General features: G+C 38.2%; 1 protein-coding gene across 2 annotated transcripts in view; it reads left to right on the plus strand.

Moving 5' to 3' along the window:
• Positions 1-25,735, plus strand: part of MCUB (mitochondrial calcium uniporter dominant negative subunit beta) — a 90,060-nt gene extending 64,325 nt beyond the window's left edge. For both annotated transcript variants that reach the window (XM_090266408.1, XM_090266407.1), the window contains 5 exons: positions 3,062-3,166; positions 21,911-22,071; positions 23,797-24,000; positions 24,601-24,717; positions 25,514-25,735. In XM_090266408.1, coding sequence (XP_090122534.1) covers positions 3,062-3,166; positions 21,911-22,071; positions 23,797-24,000; positions 24,601-24,717; positions 25,514-25,591 — 665 coding nt within the window. In that variant the 3' untranslated portion in view covers positions 25,592-25,735. The remainder of the gene's footprint in view (positions 1-3,061; positions 3,167-21,910; positions 22,072-23,796; positions 24,001-24,600; positions 24,718-25,513) is intronic.
• Positions 25,736-26,071: the final 336 nt, after the last annotated feature.

A 26,071-nucleotide genomic window follows, 5' to 3' on the forward strand; every position in this document is an offset into this window, starting at 1 on the left:
AAAGGTTGAACACTGTTGTAGTTTTAAAAAGGAAATAAACATTCTTCTTCCCTATCCAAGTTCAGAACTAATGAAGGATAGATGTAGAAGTCAGAAAAATGGAGATTAAAGAATTTATTCACTCAACAAATATTTATAGCATGCCTAACATGTATCAGGCACTGTTCTAGATGTTAGAGGTAGAGCAAAGAAAAACTCCTGCTCTTATAGAGCTTACATTTTAAATGGAGAAAGAAACAAAGTAAAGACATAAAATATATATATATTATTAGATAATAAGTGCTATGGAGGAAAAATAAAACAGAGTGGTGTGGGGTGAGTGTGTATGTCGGCAAGGTGGGAGGTGCTTGCTAAGGTCACATTTGAAGAGGCCCTGGCAGAGATGAGAGAGCTCTGTAGATGGGAGAAGAGCTCTCCAGGCAGAGACCCTGAGGTGGGAGCCACCTCCTCTGTGGCTGCAAAGGAGGGAACTGGATGGAAGTAGGAGAGGAAGGACCGAAGGGGGAAAGCCTTGTTGTAGGTTATTGTGAGGTCTTTGGATTTAACTGGAAGGGAAGCTTTTTCCCTGGTAAAACCAAAATCAGAGAATAGGGTTTTAGTCCAATGGCCACAATGGCCTAATACTCCATCCCTGAATTAGACAGACATAACCCCAGGCACAGGAATGCTGAACACCCGTGGACCTTCCCCACGGGGCCAGGACCTGCCTTTAAAGCTTCTAAGAGCAGACAGATGCAGACCTCAGGTTCATTGCTTGTCTGGTAGGTAGTAAGTATTCAATAAGTGCTTGTTAAATGAATGAAATAAGAGAAGTTAAAGCAATGATGGATGTATACCCTGCTTTTTTCTAAAGATAATTTGAGTAGCTTTGAAACATAAAGCACAAAGAAAAAGACTAGAAATCTTAGAGAAAGGGGGCTTTTGGACTGAGTCAAAACACTTTATTGGGATTTAAATCAATACTTGCTCAAGAATAGGTGAAAAATTTCAACACTTAATCATTAGCTCTTTCAAAGTATTCCACATTCATCTTCTGCTGTTCCTACCTTAGTATAAAGGATACTCCATGAAGTAGTACTTCAACTGAGAAATCACACACAGTTGATTTCTTTTTGTAGTAATATTTTAAGGAGTTCATTTGAAGTCATTTAAATGTAAATTTTGTTTTGTTTTGTTTTATAGATTTTATTTATTTAGAGAGAGAGGGGGAGGGAAAGAGAAAGAGAGGGAGAGAAATATTGGTCATTTGCCTCTTGCACACTCCCAACCGGGGGCCTGGCCCACAACCCAGGCATGTGCCCTGACCGAAAATCGAACCTGCAACCTTTTGGTTCTCAGGTCAGCACTCAATCCACTGAGCCACACCAGCCAGGACTAAATGTAAATTTTAAATGACACTTTCAATGCCAGATAAAATGATTGGTGTATTGTTAATCTTTTTAAAAGAGGCCTGTGGGTACAATTGGCTGCATTTAATTAGGGCATGAAAAGAGTGTTCTAAGCTTGTCACTGTTCTGCCCATGGTGTGGGTTGAATTATTTGGTAATTCCTTAGAAAACGATCTCACCCCAACTGATGAACAGGAACCCAAACAGCCAAATTCTAGGAACAGACCCAGGTGCAGACTTGACGAAAGAACTACAGAGCCAGACAGGAGGCAGGCACCAGGGTGTTCGCTAGCAGTATTACTGACATCACACACATTCATGTAGCTGAAGTAGCTCCAGTTGATTGTAACCAAGCAAATGGCCAGGAAAAAAAAAACAAAAAAAACTCATCCTAGACTTTATATATCACGTAATTAAAAGTGCATTCTTCTGAAGGAGTAATGATAAAAAGAGAAACTCCTACAGTACTAGCTTTTTGTTTACTATTCAGTGAGTTCGCCTTCTTCACACCTGGGTTACATTAAAGTATAGTTCAAAAGTATAATAACACAAACTAGGCCATATGAGAAGCTGTGTAAAGCACACTGAGGTTAAAATTTTCCAAGAGACGTTCTTCCTGAAATGTTCCCAGGATATTTGTAATTACTGTTAGAATCTCCTACCCCTCTCCATCTCCACGAAACAAACCATAGAAATGCAGATTTACTCCTTAGGTTTAACTATGTTTATTACTATCCCTGCCACCCCCACCTTTCCTTTCGCAGCTTCACCTCCTTTCGTCTTTGCCGGTCTAGAAAGGGAGAGAGTCCTGCGTGTGGTGGTTTGTGGCTCTGTTTGCCTGCCAAGTTTTAACTAATACAATCACCTATAGTAATTAAAAATAAGAGAAAGGCAGGCTTTAAAAAAAATAATAGAGGAAGGAAGAGAGAGAGTGAGAGAGAGAAACGTCAATTTGTTATTCCATTTACACTTTCATTACTTGCTCTTTGTATGTTCCCTGACCGGAGATGGAACCTGCAACCTTGGAGCAACCTTGCCAGGGCAGAAAGGCAGGTTTCATATATGGTACTACCTGCCCTGGCCTGCATGGCTCAGGTTTTGGGCACATGCAGGAGCCAACCGACCTACGTGTACCATTTGGACTTGACTGTAAGCAGCAAAGTGGACTCTGGTGAGGAGTGCATCAGCAGACTCTGAGATTGGGATTGCCAGAAAGCCAGGCCCAGAAGAGGGCAGGAACCGAGGGAGGACACAGCAGAGATCATGTTAGCCCAGGACCAGCCTGATGAGCTCTGCTGTCACATCCCCAGCCCAGCACTGACACCTCAACTGCTCTGGCCTTGCTGTGAAGAGTTCTCACCAACCCTGAATCTTTGCCTGACTGTTTACAGATACAGTCTTGCCAGGGACGTCAGTCTGGATCCCATCCCAGCTCTGACAGTGTGTGAGAGGAAGCACCTGCCTGCTCTGCTTGGTCCAGTGGAATGGACGGTAGAGCAAGAAGGGAGGATTCCTCCCGATGGAAACAGAGTTGGGTATAGGGAGCCCTTCAAAAGGCAGATGTCCACTACTGTATTGTAAAGACCTGGATTAGTCAGTATTTGTCTATATGGTAAGAGATTCTTACTGTTCTAAAACAAGGATATCTTTTTCCATTATATTTTCTCTTTCAGATGGCAGTAAGATTGCAACTTCAACCTTGATGGAAATTTTGCTCATGAATGATTTTAAACTTGTCATTAATAAAATAACATATGATGTTCAGTGCCCCAAGAAAGGTAAGAAACACAGCTATGCAGCTATCTTCACATTTCCCTTTAGCTATGGGATTTGTACAGGGAGCAAGCTGACTTTATGAATCTTTTAAAAATAACCAAATGACCATATTTAAGTTTTTCTAGCAGTGGTATAAACGATCAGTAGACGTTGCCTAGCAGGACTTTTAGTCCCATGTACACTTTTTAGACTTTAAAATGTCACTGTAGGAACCTGAATGCTTAATCTGACACTGGATTAAGAAGTAGATCTGAAAATCATGAACTCAAGTCTGTGTTGTTGTACAGCTCTTAACTAGTTTTTCTAAAATAGATTTTATTTTTTAGAGCAGTTTTAGGTTCATAGCAAGATTGAATAGACAGTAGAGTTCCTACATACACTGCCCACCTCTCCTACAGGCTTCCCTACTATCAAGCACCAGAGGGTCCATTTGTTACAGTCCATGAACCTGCATTGACATATCATCGTCTTGTAAATTCCATAGTAGACATTACGGCTCACTTTTTTTTCCCCCTCATCCAAGGATATGCCTGTTGATCTTAGAGAGAGGACCGGGGAAGGAGAAAGAGAGGGGGAGAAGCATCAGTGTGAGAGAGAAACACATCAGTTGCCTCTTGAATGCAACTGGGGATCAAACCCACAACCTAGGCTTGTACCCCATCCAGGAATTGAACCTGCAACCTTTCAGTTTACAGGACAATGCTCCAACCAACTGAGCCACATGGGCCAGGGCTGGGACTCACTTCTGATACACATTTATTGGGCTTTGAAAAATGTACAATGACATATATCCACTATTGTAGTACCATACAGAATAGTTGCACTGCCTGAAAAATCCTCCATGCTTTGCCTATTTATCGCCCCACCCCACCCCTAAACAATGGCAACCATTGGTCTTTTTTACTGTCTCCATAGTTTTGCCTTTTCCAGCATGGCAATACAGTTGGAATCATATAATATGCAGCCTTTTCAGATTGGCCTTCCTAAATTAGTACCATGCATATAACTTTTCTCCATGTATTTTCATGGCTTGATAGCTTATTTTTATTTAGCGCCGGATGGTATTCCATTGTCTGAATGTATCACAGTTCATTTATCCATTCTCCTACTGAAGGGCATCTTGGATATTTCCAAGTTTTGATAATTATGGTGGCTATAAACATCTGTGTGCAGGTCTCTGTGTGGACAGAAATTTTCAGTTCATTTTGGTAAATACCAGGGAGCATGATTCCTGGATCTTATGGTAACAGTATGTTTAGTTTTGTGAGAAACTGGCAAACTTTCTTCTGAAGTGACTGTACTATTTAGCATTCCCATAAACAGTGAATAAAAGTTACTGTTGCTATAAATTCTGGTCAACACTTAGTGTTGTCGGTGTTTTGGATGTTGCCCATTCTAATTGGTAGTATAGTCATATTTCATTGTTGTTTTAATTAATGATCGCCTATTGACCTATGATTTCAAATGCTTGCTTGCTATTTGTGTATCTTCTTTGGTGGGGTGTGTGAGTCTTTGGCCCATTTTGGATTACAATTCATTAACAGATCTCTCTTTATTTTCTCCCAATGTGTGGCTTTTCTTCTCATTCTCTTAGCATTGTTTTTCAGAGCCCAGGTTCTTAATTTTAATGAAGTCCAGCTTCTCAATTCTTGTTTTTTGTGGATTGTGCCTTCGTATTGTATCTAAAAAGTCATTCAGGTTCTCTCCTGTGTTCTCTTATAGGAGTTGTATAGTTTTGTGTTTTATTGGGTTAGCCAAAAATGTCCATATTTTTTTCCATAAAATAAAAGACATCTTTCATTTTCACCAATAACTTTATTGATTTGGATATTTTGAATATGTTGGTTGTCTCCCACATGGCATAATATTGATTGTTCTCAGTTAATGTCTCAGTTTGATCACTATCAACTTCAACTGGTCTGCTCAACCATGGAGCATCATCCAGCGAGAAATCTCCAGCACAAAACTTCACAAACTGCTTTTGACGTGTTTGATTATTAACAGCACCTTCTCCATGCACTGCACAAATCTTTTTATGCCTTTCAATTGCATTTTTACCTTTCTTGAAGTAATAAAGCATAATATGCTGAAAATGTTGAATATTTCCTTCTGACTTCAATATTAAAATGGCTACACAAAAATTCATGAACTTTGATTTATTTTTAAATGCACAGATATGACAGCTGTCATAATACAGTCTAACAAAAACGTTTCGAATGAAGTTGAAGACAACTAAGCACTACTAGAGCCATCTTATGGAAAAAAATGAAAAGACTTTGGCCAACCCTATATGTTTAATTCTGTGGTTTATTTTAAATTAATTTTTGTGACAAGTGTAAGGTCTGAGTCTAGATTCATACTTTTGCAAGTGGAGGTACAATTTCTCTCGCATCATTTGTTGAAAAGACTGTCTTTGTTCCATTTTGTTTTTGCCCCATTGTCAAAGATCAGTTGACTCTATGTCGGTCTTTTTCTGGGTTTTCTGTTCTGTTATATTGGTCTATTTTTGTTTTTTACCAATACTACACTGTCTTGACTACTATAACTTTATAGTAAGCCTTAAAGTTGGGTAACATCAATCCTCTGACTTTATGCTTCTTCAGTACTGAGTTGGCTGTGCCAGGTGTTTTGACTGTTCATGTAAACTTTAGAATAAGTTTGTTGATGTCCATAAAATAACTTGCTAGAGTTGATTGGGATTGTGTTGGATTATAAATAAATCTACGAAGAACTAATTTCTTGACAATATTGACTCTTTGCATGAACATGAAATATCTCTTCATTTATTTAGTTCTTTGATATCTTTTGTTAGACTTCTGTCATATAGATACGGTACATATTTTGTTAGACTTATACCTACTTTCAATTTTTAGGTGAAAATATGAATGGCAATGTATTTTTTATTTCAAATTCTATTTGTTTATTGCTTGTATATAATAAAGTGGTTTACTTTTATAAATTAAGTTTGTTTTCTGCAACCTTGTAATAATTGCTTATTAGTTCCAGGAGGGTTTCTTTTTGTTTTTGATTTTTTTTTTTTCAGATTTTCTACATAAGCAATCATCTGCAAAGGCAAGTGATCAACCTGATAAGTCTAGTATGCATCTGACACCATATGTAGTTATTACACTATTATTGAATATATTCCCTATTCTGTAGTTTACATCCCTGTGACTTTTTATAACTGGAAATTTATCCTTCTTAATCCCATCCCCTTTTTTACCATCTTCCAATACCCCTTGCATCTGGCAACCATAAAAATGTTCCTTGTATCTATGAGTTTGTTTCTGTTTTGTTTATTTTGTTTTTTAGATTTCACATATAAGTGAAATCATATGGCATTTGTCTTTATCTGACTTATTTCGCTTAGCATAGTAATACCTTCTAGGTTCATCTATGTTGTAGCAAATGGCAAGATTCCATTCTTTTTTATGGCTGAATAATATTCTGTTGTATATATGTACCACTTCTTCTTTACCCATTTGTCCATCAATGGACACTTAGGCAGCTTCCATATTTTGGGTATTGTAACTGTGCTACAATGATCACAGGGGTGCTCATGTCTTTTCAAATTAGTGCTTTAGATTTCTTTGGATAAATACCCAGCTGTGGAATCTCTGGGTTATAACATAATTCTATTTTTAACTTTTTGAGGAACCTCTGTACTCTTTTCCATAGTGGCTGCACCAAGTTACAATCCTACCAAGAATTTATTTACAAGGGTTCCCCTTTCTCCATATCATTAACAACACTTGCTGTCTCTTCATTTCTTAAATTTCATCATTTTAAAGTATATTTTGTTGATTATGCTGTTACAGTGTCCCAATTTCTTTTTCCTTTGCTCCCTTCTGCCCAGTACCCCCTTCCCTTCAGCAATCCCACCACCCTTAGTTCATGTCCATGGGTCATGCATATAAGTACTTTGGCTTTACCCTTTCCTCTATTATTAACAACCCCCTGTCTATTTTGTACCTAACAATTATGCTTCTTAATCCTTGTACCATTTCTCCATTTTTCCCCTTCCCCCTCCTAGCTGATAACCCTCCAAATGATCCCCATACCTATGATTCTGTTCTTATTCTGGTTGTTCGCTTAGTTTGTTTTTGTTTTTATATTTTAGATTCTGTTGTTGATAATTGTTTGTTGTCATTTTATGTTTGTTCATTTATTGATAGCCATTCTGACAGTTGTGAGGTGATATCTCATTATGGTTTTAATTTGAATTTTCCTAATGATTAGTGATTTTGATAATCTTTTTATATGTCTATTGGCCATCTGTATGTCCTCTTTGGAGAAACATCTATTTAGGGTCTCTGCTAACATTTTAAATTGATTTGTATGTGTGTGTATGTTAAGCTGTATGAGTTCCTTATATATTTTGGATATTAACCCCTTATCAGATGTATCATTAACAAATATCTTCTCTCATTCAGTGGGTTATTCTTTCATTTTATTGATGGTTTCCTTCACTGTACAAAAACTATTTTGTATGATATAGTCACATTTGTTACTTTTTCTTTTGTTTCCCTTGCCCAAGGAGATATAGCCAAAAAATATTACTAACAGCAATGACAAAGAGTTTACTCCCAATGTTACCTTTTCGGCATTTTATGGTTTTGGATTATACATTTAAGTCTATTCATTTTGAGTTTATTTTAGTATACAGTAAAAGAAAGTTACCCAATTTTATTCTTTTCAATGTGTCTTTCTGGTTTTTCCCAACACTATTATTGAAGAGACTTTACTCCATTGTGTATTCTTACCATTTTTTTCATAGATTAATTAACCGTATATGTGTGTATTATTCCTGGGCTCTCTATTCTGCTCCAACAATGTATGTGTCTGTTTTTATGCCAGTATGACCCTGTTTTGATTTCTATAGCCTTGTAATATAGTGTGAGATCATGTAGCATGATACTTCCAACTTTGTTCTTCTTTCTCAAAATTGCTTTGGCTGTTTGGGATCTTTTGTGATTTCATGTAAATTTTAGGTGTATATTTTTTATTTCTGTAAAAAAATTTATTAGTATTTTGATAGGAATTTCATTGAAGCTACATATTGCTTTGGGTAATATGGACATTTTAATTATGTTAATTATTTTTATCCATGAGCATGGTATATTTCTTTTACTTATATTTTCCTCAGTTTTTTTTCTTTAGTGTTTTACAGGCTTTTATTGGTTAAATTTATTCCTAGTTATTTTTGGGGAGAGGTTCAATTGTAAATGGGATTGTTGTTGTAATTTCTGTTTCTGATAGTTCATAGTTCATTTATAAAAATACAACTGATTCCTGAATATTAATTTTGTATTCTGCTACTTTACTGAATTAATTTATCACTTCAAATAGGTTTCTTTTGGTGGAGTCCTTAGGGTTCTCTATATATAGTATATCATCTGCACATAATGCCAGTTTTACTACTTCTTTTCCAATTGGATGGATTTCATTCTTTTTCTTGTCTGATTCCTGTGGCTAGGACTTCCAATACTATGTTAAATAAAAGTGGTGACAGTGGACATTTTGGTCTTTTTCCTAATCTTAAAGAGAATGCTTTTAGCATTTCACTGTTGACTATGATGTTAATTGGGGGTTTGTCATGTATGGCCTTTATTATGTTGAAGTATCTTCTCTCTATTCCCACTTTGCTGAGAGCTTTTTTTTCTAATCACAAATGGATGCTTGATTTTGTCACATGCTTTTTCTGCATTTAGTAATGTCATATGATTGTTATACTTCATTTTGTTTATGTGGTGTATCATGTTAATTGTTTTGAGAATATTGTACCAACCTTGGATCCCAGGAAAAAAATCCAATGTACCATGGTGTATGAGCTTTTTAATATTACTGAATCCAGTCTGCTAAAACTTTGTTGAGGATTTTTTTTCATCTGTGTTCATCAAGACATTGGTCTATAATTTTCTTTGTCTGGTTTTGGAATCAGGGTAATGCTGGCTTCCCTCACAAAATGATCTTGAGAGCATTCCCTTCTCTTAAATTTTTTGGAATAGTTTGAGAAGGAAGATTAACTCTTCTTTGAATGCTTGGTAAGAATTTACCTGTGAAGCCATCTGGTGCAGGACTTTTTGTTTTGGGGAGTTTTTTTTAATCACTGATTTGATTTTGTTAGTCTTTTCAGAAGATTGTATGTTTCTAGGAACAGGTTGTCCAGTTTGTTGACACATTATTGTTCATAACATTTTCTTATATTCCTTTATATCTCTGTAGTATCAGTTTGTCACTTCACATTTATTTCTTTGATTTTATTTGTTTGGATCTCCCTCTCTCTTTTTCCAATTCTAAGGATATTTATTATTTTAAAGTGTCTCCAGAGCAAAGTAGTTCAGAGAAACACCCCTCCCCTCAAGCCTTTGTGCAGTTTCTCTCAAAGAAAGATGAGCTCTTGATAACAAAACAGCTTGCACAGAGCAAGGACAGTGCATTCTAGAGGCTTCTGTCACACCACCAGAAATAGAGATGCATCTTTGCCTGCTCTGTTGGCAGCAATTCAACACCAGTAGGAATCCCCAGTTTGGGGTGAGTGAAGAAGGCATTTGTTGAAAAACAGTTCAATTATGATACAGCACAGCTGTGAAAACAGCATGGATGTGAGGCAGCCCTGGGGCCAGGCCCTCTCTCTCTTTTTGATGAGTTTGTTTAAAGGGTTAAGGTATGTCAATCTTGTTTATCTTTTCAAAGAACCAACACCTGGCTTCATTGATCTTTTAATACTCTATTTAATTTATGTCTGCTCTGTTCTCTATTATCTTTCCTTCTACTCACTTTGGGCTTGTTTGTTTTTCTTTTTTAGTTCCATTTGATTATTTACGTGAGCTGTTTTTGGTTTGGGGAGTAGGCTTGTATGGCTATGAATTTCCCTATTGGGACTGTTTTTGCTGTCTTCCATAGGTTTTGGTTCATTTTGTTTTCATTTTCATTTGTCTAAAGGTATCTTCTGATTTCTTTCTTCCCTCATTGTTAAACCATTCATTGTTTAGTAGCATGTTATTTAGCCTTCATGTGTATGTATGTTTTTCCATATTTTTCTTATAATTGATTTCTAATTTTATACCATTGTGGTTGGAGAAGATGCTTGATATGATTTCAGTCTTCTTAAGTTCACTGAGACTTGTTTAGTGGCCTAAACTTGGTTTACCCTGGAAAGTGTTGCATGTGCACTTGAAAAGAATGTATATTCCCCAAAAATATTTAAAAAGAAAGAAAGAAAGAAAAGGAAGGAAGGAAGGAAGGAAGGAAGGAAGAGAAAGAAAGAAAGAAGAAAGAAAATGTATAATCTGCTACTTTAGCGTGAACTTTCTAAAATTATCAATTAAATCCATCTGGTCTAGTGTCTCATTTAAGGCTGCTGTTTCCTTGGTGATTTTCTGTCTGGATGATCCTCCATTGATACCCATGGGGGGCTGAATTCCCCTGCTATAACATATTACTGTTGATCTCTCCCTTTCTATCTGCCAATATTTGCTTTGTATATTAAGGTGCTCCTACATTGAACATGTAAATGTATACAAGGGTTATATTCTCTTGTTGAACCAATCCCTTTGTAATTATTAAATGCCCTTCTTTGTCTCTCATTATAGCTTTTATTTTAATGTCTATTCTGTCTTATATAAGTATTGCTAACCCAGAATTTTTAAATTTCTATTTGCATGAAATATCTTTTACTATCCCTTTAATTTCAGTCTGTGAGTGTCTTTTGATGCAAAGTAGGTCTCTTTTAGGCAGTATATTTATGAGTCTTGTTTTTTTAATCCATTCTGACACCTTTTTTTTTTTATTGGAGCATTTAATACATTTCCATTAATTATTGACAAAAATTTTTTTTACCAGAATGCTAATTGTCATGTTACAGTACAACATGCATAACAATACAGTGTCTTTAAACAGAAGTTCCTTCTTCTCCAATTCAGGAGAAAGAGCATAAATATTGTATATGTAACTTTAGAAACTGATTCCCTTTGGAAAGTAGATTTTGAATTCTTTTGCGGAGTGGAAGTTACTGATATTTCTGGCATTCTTGCTTAAAAAGGTCAGTATATGTATATAACATAGGTATAAAAGTCTTTTCCACCTCTGTGTTTGGTAGCATTTGCTACATAAAGAAGTGTTTCTTATCTGTAGGAATAGGACCAAGTTCATTTCTGCTCTGAAGTCAAAGTTCTAGAAATGATTAGAGTTCCTATTCTAGATTGGTCTTTCTTCAGGAAGGATCACAATCTCTTTCTTTCACTCTTATCAAGTAACTGTCATGAGAAAGCTTTAGCTCCAATGGTTAACTATATCTTCTTCCACAGTTCATGTTGACAATGCCGGGAGGCACTGCTTGGGCCGAGAAACACCAAGAGGGTTATAGGAACAAACATGTCAAAAGCAGTCATTTTAAATCCTACTTAATATAGAGTTTTCTTGGCATATAATTCATAACAGCTGCTATCTTGGACAGCAAGTTTCAAAAACTTGGTTGGGGTTTGATCACCCATTATGCTTGAGGATTGACACGATGTACATCCAAAATGTAAGCATCTGGATCCAAGCAATGCTGTCCTGTATTTCCTCCAATTTCATATAACCTTTGGTTCTGAATTTTAATGCATTCTGAAGAACCATGATTGTTCTCATATTGAAATTTTGCCTGTATGTCTTTGGCTGTGGTTTGATTCTTGAGTTGCATGGCCATGGACAGACCTTTGAGAGAAGTGGAGCATGGACTCTTATGACTCCTTCCAGCACATCAGACATTCTTCTTAAAGAGAGTGATTTTTGTAGTACCTTTGAAGTCGTAGGGCTTGTAACCTCTTGTTCTGTGGTTTTCCTCCTCAGCAACTTTTTGACACTTGGGAGCTGCTTCTTTAATAACATGGTAGCTTCATTCATTCTTCTGACTTTAATGATTAAGAAAGATGGGATCTTCCACAGAATTTTCTGGTAGTTAAGCATTAAGCAGATGATGTGGGCTGCAGTGTTTTCCAGCCGTAATTCTTCATAATCAGAATGCTTGCTTCTACTGAAGAAAAGGTTTGGGGCCATTACAGTTGAAATGTTCCACATCCTCATTCAGTTTTTTGATTCATTGGCAATCACTTTATTAAAGAACGTCATGAAGGCCTGGGCTGTGTCCCTTTTGGCATCAGGCAGTGCCATGACCATGAGGTGTAAGACTTAAAACTGTACTTTGATATGAGACCCTCTTTCCATTAATAATGAGTGGTCATTGCTATTTTATTATTCATATTTATTTTTCTTCTTCTTAAAGAAGTCCCTTGAACATTTCTTGTAATATTGGTTTGGCAGTGATAAACTCCTTTAGCTTTTTCTTGCCTGGGAAGCTCTTTATATCTCTTTGATTCTAAATGATAGCCTTGCTGGGTAGAGTAATCCTGGTTGTAGGTCCTTGATTTTCATCACTTTGAATGTTTAGTGTCAATCCCTTCTTCTCTGCAAAGTTTCCATTGAGAAATCAGCTGACAGTCTTATGGGAGCATCCCTGAAGGTAACTAAATAATTTTCTCGTGCTGCTTTTAAGATTCTCTTTGTCTTTAACTGTTGGCATTTTAATTATGATGTATCTTGGTGGTGGGTCTCTTTGAGTTTATCTTCTTTGGAAGTCTACATTTCCTGGACTTGTATGTTTATTTCCTTTACCAGTTTAGGGAAGTTTCCAGTCGTTTTTTTCCTCAAATAAGTTTTCAGTCCCCTGCTCTCTCCCTTCTTCTTCTGGTACCCCTTGATACAAATGTTGTTACACTTAACTGATGCTGTCCCAGAGGTCTCTGGAAGTATCCTCATTTTTCAAAACAAAATTTTTTTTGCTGTTCCAGTTGGGTATTTTCTGCTATGTTGCCTTTCAGATTGCCAGTTCGGTCCTTTACTGCATCTCATCTGTTGTTGAGTTTATCTAATGTATTCTTCATTTCAATTTTTGTAGTCTTCTGATTTATTTTTTTTATGATTTCTGCATCTTTGTTTAAGTTCTCACTGAGTTCATCTACACTCCCCATAATTTCATGGAACAGCCTTATAACCAGTGTTTTGAACTCTATTTCTCGTAGATTGCTTGTCTTCAGTCTTTTTAGGGTTTTGTTTTGTTTTTTTTCTTAAGTTTTGTCCTTTTCTTTCATTTCGGACATGTTTCTTTGTCTCCCCATTTTGGCTGCCTCCCTCTGTTTCTATGTATTAGATAGAGCTGCTACATCTCCCAGTCTTGGCAGGGTGGCCCTATGTAGTAGATGTCATATGGAATCCAGTGGTGTAATCTCCCTGTTTACCTGAGCTAGGTGCTCCAGGGGTGTCTCTTGTGTCAGTTGTGTGTGTCCTCCTGTTTAAGTTAAAACTTGATTGATTAGTAGATGCCAATTTGCCCTCAGGCTGACTGGCTGTGAGGACTGGCATGATTACAGCGAATGAGCTGTTATATTGTGGCTGGTTCCACAGAGTGGGATTCACTTTAGGAGGGCTCTAGTGCATGCCAGTCCACCCTTTGGGTGTGTTATTTCTGGAGCTAATTAGGTGGTACTCTGGTGTGGTCCGAAGCTAGCCATGGGGTGTGTTGGTTCTGGGACCTCTTGGGAAGGGCTTCAGGGCAGGCTCAGGCTAGCAGCTGCCTGTGCCTGGCCTGGCGCCACCTGGCAGGAGCTTCAAAGCTGTCTCTTGTTTGGTAGCTGCCTGTGCTGGACTTAGAGGCACTTGAGAGAGGCTATGCTATTAACTGTGGCTGACTGCCACTAGGGCTCAGCTTGGTGCCACTTAGCAAGTGGTACAAGGCCAGCTGCTGCTTGTTTGGAGTTTGTAGACCTTTGAGAGATTTTAGGAAAGTCTGCAGCACAGGCTGAGGCTGGCCACTTGTGAAGAATAACAGCTGAAAGAGGCTGCAGCTGTTTTCAATTTAAGTGTGGTGGGCCTCAGGGTGGGGTGAGTGGTGTTAGCCAAATTGATGAAGACTCAGATTTAGCACCCTCCTGTGCCTGCAGGCTGGGTCTGGGGAGGGCTCAATAATGAACAGAGTTTCACTGAAGTCCTGAAAAGAAGACTTCTGGCCAAGATGGAGGCCTAGACTGACATGCTCCATCTTCCTCCACAACTAAGAAGGAATACAACTACCGCAAAACCAGAAATAACCAAAAGTTCCAGACAATAAATGGAAATCCAACATATGAAGTTATAAAGAAGTCATGCTCGTCTGTACAAGTAGGAGGGGTGAAGCCAGCATGGAGAGGTCAAGCTGTGCGGACGGCGGTAAGCACAGACACCCGTATTTAAGGGGAGGCGAGAAGCACCTGGGGAGCACCCCCGGCTGCAGAACAGACCCGTCAGCTTGCAATTCCAACGCCAGGGAAAGCAGATCCCCATTGCCTTCGACTGTGAGACCCGGACAGGGTCAGGATGGAGGAGGAGGTTCCCGGTCTCTCAGCGGAGAGTGAACAGCAAGAATCCATCTTGGACCCCCACCCCCACAGGAAATGCCACAGCGTGGTGAGAAGGGTCGCTCAGTTGTGACGAGTGCACGGGGCTCCACCCCCTATAGCGAAGGAGGTGTGACAGCCCCACCCAGGAAGCAAAGGTAAACTCAGAACTGTCAGGATGGCACAGATCATGATAGAGATCCCAGTGACGTAGCTGACCAGCCAGCAAATATCTAATCTAATGAAGCAGCAGATAGGAAATCTTTTTGAGGCACAGTTCAGAGCTTCGGTTATAAAAATGCTTACAGACCTAACAGCAGATCTTAAACAAGACAGGGAAGGAATGAAGGCTAGTCCCGCTGAAATGAACAAAAATACATATGACACTAGTAGTGAGGGAAAGAAAACCAAGGATCAATTCAACAAATCAGAACATAGGGGAGGAACAGTCAACGAGTGCAGAAAGAGGAAATGAAAAGTGAGGAAAATGAGGAGAGGCTCAGAAACTTCTGGGACAGCTATAAGTGGGCCAACATCCAAATCGCCAGAAGGTGAAGAAGAAGAACTAAAAATTGAAAATTTATATGAAAAAATAATGAAGAACTTCCCTAACCTGGGGAAGGAAATAGACTTACAGGTCCAGGAAGCACAGAGAGTTCCACAAAATCTGGACCCAGGGAGACCACACCAAGACACATTACAATCAAAATGTCAAAATTAAGGATAAAAAGAATCTTAAAAGCAAGAGAGAAGAAGAGAATTACGTACAAAGGGTCCCAATGAGAATATCAGCTGATTTCTCAAAGGAGACCCTGTAGGCAAGAAGGGACTGGCAAGAAATATTCAAAGGAATGAAAAGCAAAAACCTACCACCAGGATTACTCTATCCAGCAAAGCTGTCATTCAGAATAGAAGGGCAGAGAAAGTGCTTCCAGGACAAAGTAAAACTGAAGAAGTTCATCAGATCCAAACCACTGTTATATGAAATGTTAAAGCGACTTGTTTAGGAGAAAGAGGATCAAAACTATGGACATTAAAATGGAAACTGTATCACAACAACCAACAACAGAAGCTAGGGAACCAAAACAAAGGTAAACTAAGTAGGCAACGAGAGTGCGAAAAGAATTATAAGTATGGGGAACATTATGGGGAGAGGTCAGCAGGGAGGGAGAAGGGGGGAAAGGGAAGGAAATGGTACAGGAATTAAGAAGCATAGTAGGAGGGAGTGGAGTAGACAAGAAGATGTTGAGAAAAACTATATGCACAACCAATGGGCATGGACTAAGGTGGGGGGGACAACTTGAGGGAGGAGGGTCACTGGGTGGAGGGAAAAGAAATTGGGACAACTGTAACAGCATAATTAATAAAGCATATTAAAAAAAAAATCCTGAAAAGAGCTGCCCCTCCAGCCCTTCCCTTAAACTAGACAGTACAGTTCCTTCTAGTAAGTCACTGGCTGGACACTAAAGGAGCTTAGGGTGAGTGTTTGTGAGTGAGTCTTTGCTCTGGCCCTTTAAGAAGACATTGGTCTATAGCAGCCCTCTGTCTCACCTGGACAGAATATCTGCTAATTTTCACAGCTGGATGTTGTGGGGACTGTGCTAAGGGCTGGGGAGCCCAGTGTGGGGCTGGGACCCCTCATTTCTCCAGGGGTACCTCTGCAGCCAAGACAGCCATCCCAAATCTTAACCACCACATGTGGGTGTGGGACCAGCCCATGTGGGTCTCCGTCCCTTCCACCAGTCTCCAAATGGCTTCTTTAAATCCTTAGTTATAGTTCTGTTCAGCCTGTCATCCGGTGGTTTCAAGGGTGGTTGTCCTATAATTTAGTTTTAATGTTGATACGGTCAGGAGAGGAGGCGAGCACAGCCTTTACCTACTCCGCCTTCTTAGAGCCCAAAAGTCTCAGATGCTGTCAGCCTCTGCTTCACCAGTACTCACCTTATTCTGTTTGTCTTTCTTTTCCTTTTCTTATTTTATTTTATTAGCTAGGAAATGCAGTATGATTTTAAAAAGAATGGTGAGAGGAGACACCTTGTTCTTTTCCTGGTTTTAGTAGGAAAACTTTGAGTTTCTCACCACTAAATATTATCTTAGTTCAGGAAGATCCCCTGTATTCCTTGTTTGCTGATTTTTCAAATGCTTTTCTGCATCTGTTGATATGATCATGTGCTTTTTCTTCTTTAGCCTGTGGATGTGATGGATCACATTAATTGGTTTTCAAATGTCGAGCCAGTCTTTCAGACCTGCAATAAATTCCACTTGGCATGGTGTAATTCTTTTTATACATTATTGGATTCAACTTGCTACTATATTGTTGAGGATTTTCATTACTGTTTTGTATTTGTTGTCATTGTTCTTTGTTTCTAGTTTTGTCTTTCACTCATTCTCTGCTTTCTGTGATGTTAATTGAACATTTTGTATGGTTCCATTTTCTTTTCTTAGCATATCAGTGAAGCTTCTTTGTAAAATATTTTTAGTGGGTGCCCAAGGCTTTCCAATATACATTTATAAGTAATCCAAGTCTACTTTCAAATAACACTATATATACTGTTTCACAAGCATTGCAAGTATGTTATAATAGCCATTTATTTCCATTCTTGGTCATTCGTTTTACTTATATATAAGCTGTAATTATTGAAGACATTTTGCTATCATTATTTTGAGCGAACTGTTCCATTATATCAATTAAGAATAAAGAAAAAGAAAAATAAGTGTTGATTTTGTCTTCCCTTATTCTTTCTTTAATGTATAATTTCTTTATGTAGATTTGAGTCTCTGATCTGTATATTTTCCTTCCCTTAAGATTTTTTAACATTTCTTGCAAAGCAGGTGTACTAGTAATGAATTCCCTCTATTTCTGTTTATCTGAGAGTCTTCATTTCTCCTTCACATTTGAAGGATACAGAATTCTATGTTCATGAGTTTTTTCTCTAAACACTCTAAATATTTCACTCTACTTTTTTCCCCTGCTTTTACAGTTTCGTAGAAGTCAGTTGTAACTTTTATCTTTGCTTTACTGTAGGTAGAGTATTTTTTCCTCTATCTTCTTTCAAGATTTTTTCCTTTATCTTTGATTTTATTTAGTTTTTGTATGATGTGCCTGGGTTTAGGGAGATTGGGGGCATTTATCCTCCTGATATTCTCTAAACTTCCTGGATCTGTTTATGGTTTGTTGTCTGACATTATTGCTTCAAATATCCTCTTTTCTTTCCGTCCTTTCTCCCTCACTCCCTCCCTTTCTGCCTGCCTGCCTTCCTTCTTTCCTTTTTTCCCTCCTTCCTTCTTTCTTTCCTTTCTTCTTGTAGTCCTATTACATGTATATTATACCTTTTGTAGTTTACCAGAGTTCTTTGATATCCTGCTCTGTTTTGTTCAATGTCCTCTCTCTCTCTCTCTCTTTTATTTTTTGGTTTGGGAAATCTCTATTGACATCCTCAATCTTAGAAATTCTTTTCTTAGCCACGTCCTATCTACTAATAAGCCTGTCAAGGGCATTCTTCATTTCTGATAGTGTTTTTAATCACTAGCATTTCATTTTGATTCTTTCTTAGAGTTTATTCTTCTGTTTTTTTGTTTTTTTGTTTTTTAACCCTGGCTGGTTTGGCTCAGTGGATTGAGCGTCGGCCTGCGAGCTAAGTGTCGCTGGTTCGATCTTCCAGTCAGGGCACATCAGAGAAGGAAAACTCTGACTCCAAAAAACCTCCGCTGCCTTGCGGCATACCTCTTCAGGGGAAAGGCTAAGGGAGTAAACCCCGACAGAAAATCCGGAGCCGGAGTCCCTAAGGCGGTTTGACGTTGTAGTCAACACCGGCAACTCCTGCGGCGCACCTGAAGCCAAGCTGTATCGACTCCGTCTTTCCCTTGGACCCTTCAGCTGCGAAGAGAGGGGGGGTCTGCTGCATGGGCAACAGCAGACCCTCCATGTCACCCTGCCCAGGCTCTGTAGCTTCAGCTTCACTGGAGAGGACACCCCAGTGTCATCGCAAGATGTCGATTCAACACGGGAGGAGACAGATACCGTGTCACTCCCGAGTCGGACTGCACAGCCATTCTCGGCGGTGCAGATAGACTCTTAAGAAGCTACACCATCGTCTCTCGAGACGGACGGCTGCCGACGACGACGATTCTTCTGTTTTTATTACTCTTCTGTTCTTGCATGTCATCTACTTTTTTCAGTAGAGTCCTTATCATGTTAATTATGATTATTTCAAATTGCTAGTCTTCTCTTCCTTTCTCTATTCTCCATCTAGTATTCCCATTCTGCATGTTATAATTACCTTTTGTAATTGTACTGCCGTTCTTGGATATTCTGTTCCTTTATTCCGATTCTCCTTTTTCTTTGGTAAATTTTTATAGACATAGCCTCATGCTCACTGACTATTTCCTCCCCTTGTCTAGTTTACTGTTGAGCCTATCAAAGGCATTCTCCATTTCTGTTATGGCATTTTTGGCTTCTGGCAATTATTTCTGATTTTTAAAAAAATCCTTGCCTAAGGATATTTTTATTGATTTTAGAGAGAGAGGAAGATGGCAGGGGTGGGGAAGATGAGAGAGAGGAACATCAATGTGAGAGAGAAACATTGATTGGTTGCCTTCCATAGGTACTCTGGGGATCCAACCCACAACAACATTTTGGTGTACTGGACGATGCTCCAACCAACTGAGCCACCAGCCAGGGCTGTTCTTTTTATTAGCGTTTCCATCTTTCTGTTTACAGTACTCATTGGTTCTTACACATGTTGTCCACTTTTTCCATCACAGCCCTTACTATATTAATCATATCTGTCTTAATTTCCTGGTCTGATAATCCCAAAATCTCTGTCATATCAGATTCTGGTTCTGATTTTTGTTTTGTCTCTTCATACTGTTTTGTTCTTGCCTTTTACCTTGCCTTGTAATTTTTTGTTGAAAGCTGTATATGATGTATTGGGTAACAGGAACTGAAGCAGGTAAGTTTTAATGGATAGGAGTGAGGCCTGTGCTGCAGACAGGAGGCCCCATGAGTCCAGGTTTCACTGTCCTCGGGGTATGAGGTGCTTCCCTGAACGTTGGCTCAGTCTTGTGCAGCCTCACAATGTAGATAAAATTCGCAGGGCACACACAGTAGGCTTGGTTGGAGGAAAAATGACATAGGCATTCTATTACGTTAATGGAAAATGAAGTTTATAAAATAATAAATTTGCAGTTTTTAAAAAATGTACTTAAACTCTATTTCTTTCCTAAAGCATTGTCAAATTTGGATTTGAAAGTTCAGGATATGAAAGTAAAATCTACATTGAAGGTGCATATAAAAGGAATAAACAGCTTCTGAAGAAGTAATTCTTTCCCATTTTGGCTTTTGTTAGGACATACCAGAGACAAATGTTTAAATTGGTAATACAACATACGAATTCTGCAGTGCCCACACTTCTAAAAGAGTATAGCCAAAGTTTCTGACATTGAGCTCAGATAACCATTTTTGTGTCACTTGACTAAGACTATCTTCTTGACCAAACTTTAGTCAGGCTTATCTGAGCCCTCTTCCTAACTAGGCCTCACCTTGCCTTATAAAACTGTGGACTCTCAGCATAATTAATTTTGTTTACACCACACTCCCTCCATACACACTAAATGACTCAGATAAACACCAGCATAGTTTCTAACAGCTCAAGGCCATACTCCTAGTATAATGACTTCTGGCCCCTTAAAATGCTTGCCTGAGAAACTTTAACACTGCCAGGGGAATTTACTGTTTGCTCCAGTGAAAACCTGGTGATAGGCAGATAAATCTGAGCTATCTCTCAGAACAGTTGCTTTAGAAAGCTTGCAATTATAAATCCTGTCTTTATTCCTTTGGAACGTAAATCTACTACGACCCGGAGCTGGCTGCTCTTTGAAATGCAGACTTTCAAAGGAGTAACTCTTGCTCTCACTCCCAGCCTAGTGGGCCCCTTGCTCTGTAGTCGTTTATTTCTCTTTGGGCAAAGCCAGTTCTCAAATCAAAATGGCCTAGTCATATTAAGCAACCTCCATTCTCACCTTTTGTAAATTTCCACTCCCCTGACTCTATCTAAGCCCCTGATGTTCCCCTCCCACCCTTACAATGCCCCGCCACCTCTGGACAAGCTGAGTTCAGTTCATGCTGCATCCCCTTCCCTGTTGCAAGAGTTACTGAATAAAATCTGTCTTGACCATTTTGACTAGTGTCTGGCTTTGTTGCTCTTTGATGCAGTCCGCAGCTTTTGACAGAATTGTGCCCCATCTATACCTTTCTTCTGTATGGAGACCTTTTAAATGTCACTGTATATATTTCATCAAAACCTCTGACTGTTTTGCAAATATCGAAGCCGAGAAGGGAACATCTGGTTTTCACCTCTTTGAGGCAGCTTTAATTTAGAATGTGGAAGGGATGAAAGACCACAGTAAAGTCTTGAAGAAGTAGGTGGAGATGGAGGAGAAATAAGTTCAGAACTGCTGGCAAAACCTGGAAAATCACTGGGGTAATACTGACTCCAGGATCATAAATCTGTCTGCAGTTGTTTGCTGCTGCTTGGCGGGAAGGTCCATCTTCTGTTCCCTTTCCTCAAGTTCTCTTCCACGGGTGGGGAACAGGTGTAACTCTCGGTAAGGTATCATGACAGCCCAATGTCATGTGACTTCATAGATCCACAGAGGTGAAAGGATGAGAGAAATCCATAAGCAAAAAACTCTTATGTGAAGGACTCATAAATGGTGACTCCCTATCTTGTCCATCTGAACCTCCTTTCAGATCTGTACCTTGTAAAGAACTTCCACTTGAATTGCTTTTCTTTTTTTTTTTTTTTTGATTTTTTTTAATTGCTTTTCAAATGTATATTATACCTTTGTTTACATGCTTGTACACCAGCCCCCACTCCCACCCCCATGGATCCTTAAATAATTTTGGGATAGATGGTTGGAGAGTGGGGAGAGGGGTCTTGGGTTGAACTCAGGTATAAAAGTGAGATCACAAACTAATGTGTTACAAACTAAGGTGAGGTAGTCACTTGGGCTCTGGTAGATGGATATTCCCCTTACTCTTTCTGTATGAAGGTTTTTAAAGTAACAGCAAAAGTCATATTACAAAGAAAAAAGACAAAACCATAATAATTTTAAACCTATTGTCTGGTATTTATTGTTCCAGATTGTCTCTATGTGAGAGAGACTAAGGGAATCACCTAAGACCGGAAGAAAGGCCCATACCAAATGCATCCCTAGGAGCAGGGAGGGCTAACGGGCCAGCCCCAGGGAATCAGATTGGTTCCCTGGACTTACAGACTGGAGGGAAAAAATGTGGTGACTGCCTTATGTTTCCCTTGTGTCTGTTCTCAGAAAAACTGAGTAGTGAGCACACTACTGAAATGGAAAACATGAAATCCTTGGTTCAAAGACTGTTTACAGCCTTGCATTTAGAAGAATTTCAGAAAAAAAGAGAGCACCATTTGCTGGAGAAAATTGACCACCTGAAAGGACAGCTGCAGCCCCTGGAACAGGTTAGGAAGTATCACAGTTGAGTCTGAAAATAATACCCAATTATTATTCAGTGCTGTCCATGTGAGCATTTTTTTTGCATGTTTTACCTATACACATTTTCTCCTTTAATCCTGAGAGTGAGCCATGAATTTGGTACTGTTATCTTTCTTATTCTTCAGATGCGGAAACTAAGACAGCAAATGTATAAAGCTAATAGTTGGTAGAGCCAGAACTTGAACTCCAGTGGTCTGACTCTAGAGCTGCCATCTTAAACTGTGCTCTGCTTCCTCTCCATGGGTGGGCCGTAATGGTTCTGTAAATGAGGATATGAGCTGGGATGCCCAAGATGCATTATTGCCACTGTTTTGCTTTTAGAGAATAGCCCCACAGCCCCAGCTCTGCCTAGCAGAATTGGAACTGAAAAGTTAGTGATGGCTTCCTAACATCTGAAGTTTATCAATGACAGAGAAAAGAAAAAAATAATTTTGGTGGGGAGAAGGTGGTGGGGTCTGCTTGTTTTAAGGGAAAAAACTGCATTTTTTAAACCCGTGATTCCACTTGGGATTTTTAAGTATAGGTGGCTGTCTATGTAATTTTATATATGAATAGAAAGTTTCTAGAGAGAAAAGAAACTTTTAATAGTAATTAATTCTTAGGATATTTAGGGGATGGCAGAAAGAGGGGCTTCTTTATATTATTTGTTGGATTGTGTACTTACATTTTTTTTTTTACTTTTTAAAAAGTTTGTGATATATTTAATAAGATTTTAAAAAATTAAAAAGTGTCCAATGAATAGTTTTTCTCCCACTGTCTTCCCGGTACCATAGCCTTAAACCTGTGAACCATTTCAGATTTTATGTACAAATACAAATATATTATTATTTCTTTCCTTTTCCAGAAAAGAATATGAGCTATCATATACTGTTCTCACCTTTTTTCACTAACAGTGTACTGGCATACCTCATTTTATTTATTTCCGCTTTATTGTGCTTCATAGATATTGTACTTTTTCTAAGTTGAACGTAAAACCCTCTACCAACAAAAAGATAATGATTCGCTGAAGGCTTAAATGATGGTTAGCATTTTGAGCAGTATTTTTACATTAAGGTATATATGTTGCTTTTTTTAGATATAATGCTCTTGCACACTTAATAGATTACAGTATAGTAATCTAAACATAACTTTTACCTGCCCTGGGAAACCAGAAAGTTCGTATGACTCACTTTATTGCAGTAGTCACTTCACTGGGGTGGTCTGCAATCAAACCCGCAATATGCATGAGGTCTGCCTGTATCCTGGAAAGGTCTCCATATGGGTGCATAGAGGGCTTTTTTATTATAGCTGCATAATGGCTTGATGGACATATGGACAATTTTTGGCCTTTTACTCTTAATGAATCTATCATGAATCACATGTGTGCAAGAGCACCTACAGGATGAATTCCTAGAAGTGAAATTGCTGGGTTGAAGAAAATCAGCATGTAATTTTAGGTAGGTCTCAGAGGGTGGCTTCTGAGTTTTTCATTGTGAATCATCTATTTAAATATTTTTTCATAAGAAGGGGTTACCTTTATCATTTAAAAATGATTTATTAATTAACTGATTTGGAAATAGGTGATCACTCATTTATGAAAATGTTTTTAAAATTGTTTCTTCATAAATCAACCTCTTTTAAGTAATGCAGATGTGCATTATTGTTGTTCCTTTTCTTCTTGTAAACTGAACTAAGAATCTTTTTTTCCTCAGATGAAAGCTAGAATTGAAGCTCGCTCACAAGCAAAAACCGGTGGACTCCTGTGGGCTGGGTTAGCGCTGCTGTCCCTTCAGGGTGGGGCGCTGGCCTGGCTCACTTGGTGGGTGTACTCCTGGGACATCATGGAACCGGTGACATACTTCATCACATTTGCAAATTCCATGGTCTTTTTTGCATACTTTATAGTCACTCGACAGGTGAGTAGTTTGTTAGGAAAATAGTAAGCTAGAATATCTTCTGCAAATATTTCCTTATTCAAGTCAAGTAATAAGCAATAAAGCTTTTTTATTTACTGAATCGCTGCTTTCTGGGCTTTTATAAGCCAATAAATTTGTTGTTCTTTTTCAAGAGGGTGGAGATTTATATACAGCCTAGAGAAACTATATGTAACTTCTATAGAGAAATAAATATTACAACTCGGAGATTCCTCCATTGAGATCAACATATCAAATTTACATTTTTTTGTTCCCTCATTTATCAATAAAATTGAATTTGTATTGCAAAACACCCAGTAACTTGAACTTTATCTGTGATTATTTTGCCGAAAATCTCCATTTCCCCCTTTCTTCCTTCTATCCCAGTGTGTGACTTCTCTTCCCAGCTTGTTTTCTTTGGAAAGGAGCAGCTGATCTCAGATGAGACTAAATGTTTTCCTTGTGTTGCCTTATGCTTGTTCTGGCAGCTACTGCAAATATTTTACTCATCTGCCTTTGCTTTGGTGTTGCTGAGGCAAGTATCTTTCTTGTGGAGGCACTATGTTCATTTAAAACATGTTTTTTTTTTTTTTTTTTTTTTAGGATTATACTTACTCAGCTGTTAAAAGTAGGCAGTTTCTTCACTTCTTTCATAAGAAATCAAAGCAACAGCATTTTGATGTGGTGCAATACAACAAGTTAAAAGAAGATCTTGCTAAGGTACTTTATTGCAAACACAACATCTTATAGATGACCTCCCAGTGGACTCATTAGCTTGTTCATGTGGTGACTTCTCAATATGTAACTAGATCTTTAATTTTTCTTAGTAATTTTGTAAGAAAAAAGTTCTGGTAAAAATATCTTCCATTGCTCAATGTATACTCATTTATTAGTTAGTAATCACCATATCTTTTGATACCTGTATCTTCTCAACTACCCATTACTCAGTTAAAAATAAAAGATATTACTAAAATTAAATTTGTAATCCAAAAATTGGAGTTAAAGAGATTTAGAAGATTTCTTTTAATTTCATGTACTCAGTACTTAGGAGAAATACGATGATATGTTTTTAAAAAATTTAGGGGATACTCTTCTATTTGAATGATCCAATCCAAGAAGGCTAAGAAATGTTCTTCCAACTAGTTTATAGCACTGGGTATTTAAGACTTAAAGTAGCACTCTGTCAAGTATTGTTTTTCTTAAGGTAATAACGTTGAAAAAAAAGGGGAAGTTGAAAAAAAAGGGGAAGCTGACAGGTCATAGCATGGGGTTTCTTAATTTGAACTGGAAAGACTATTATAAAGGGTGAAACTAACATAACAAGAACTATAAGGATGCATTAGAAACCTTAAACTAGCCTTTTAAAAAAGGATCCATTAAATTGAAACATTGGAGGCATTTGTCACTACTGGTATAAAATACCTATTGATCTGTGGAGACATTTTCTCTCCAGCAGTCATGCTGATATGTCTCCTCTGTTTTCTGATCAGAGACTTTTTCTTTCTCTCGTTGACAGGCCAAAGAATCCCTGAACCAGTTACGTCGTGCTCTCTATTTGCCAACGCAAGTAGAGGAACTCAACAAAAAGAATTAATCTTACATTTTAAATGTCATTGAACTTTTCCATTATGTGTTGATTTTGCAACTTAGAAACTGAAACTCTCTGAGTCTCATAGTTCATTTGAATTTGACAGTTTCAGTATCTTTTGTTAATTAAAAAAAATGCTTGCCAAAAACAGATATTCTTGGGAGTTTTCACTTGAGATTTTTGGTTTGTGGATTTTCCCTACTTGTGGAGGTTTAATGCTGGAAGGAGCTTCACTGCGTCCATCAAAATCAAAGCAGCTGCCGGTGCAGTTTGGCACTTAGGCTAAGAATCCTCGTCAACCTGCCTTGTGTTCACTGCCTGTGGGGAAAGGAAATGGTCACTGTGCCTGGCATTCACTTTCATTCCTGGGCTTCCTTTACAATCATCTTGTCATTAATTTCCTTTTAAAAGTTTACTTTTATTTTAGTTGCAACACAATATTACACTAGTTTCGGTGTACAACATAGTATTTCAATGTTCATATAC

Source organism: Furipterus horrens, unplaced genomic scaffold (assembly GCF_987537825.1).
Source record: "Furipterus horrens unplaced genomic scaffold, mFurHor1.1.pri manual_scaffold_2, whole genome shotgun sequence".
NCBI lineage: Eukaryota > Metazoa > Chordata > Mammalia > Chiroptera > Furipteridae > Furipterus > Furipterus horrens.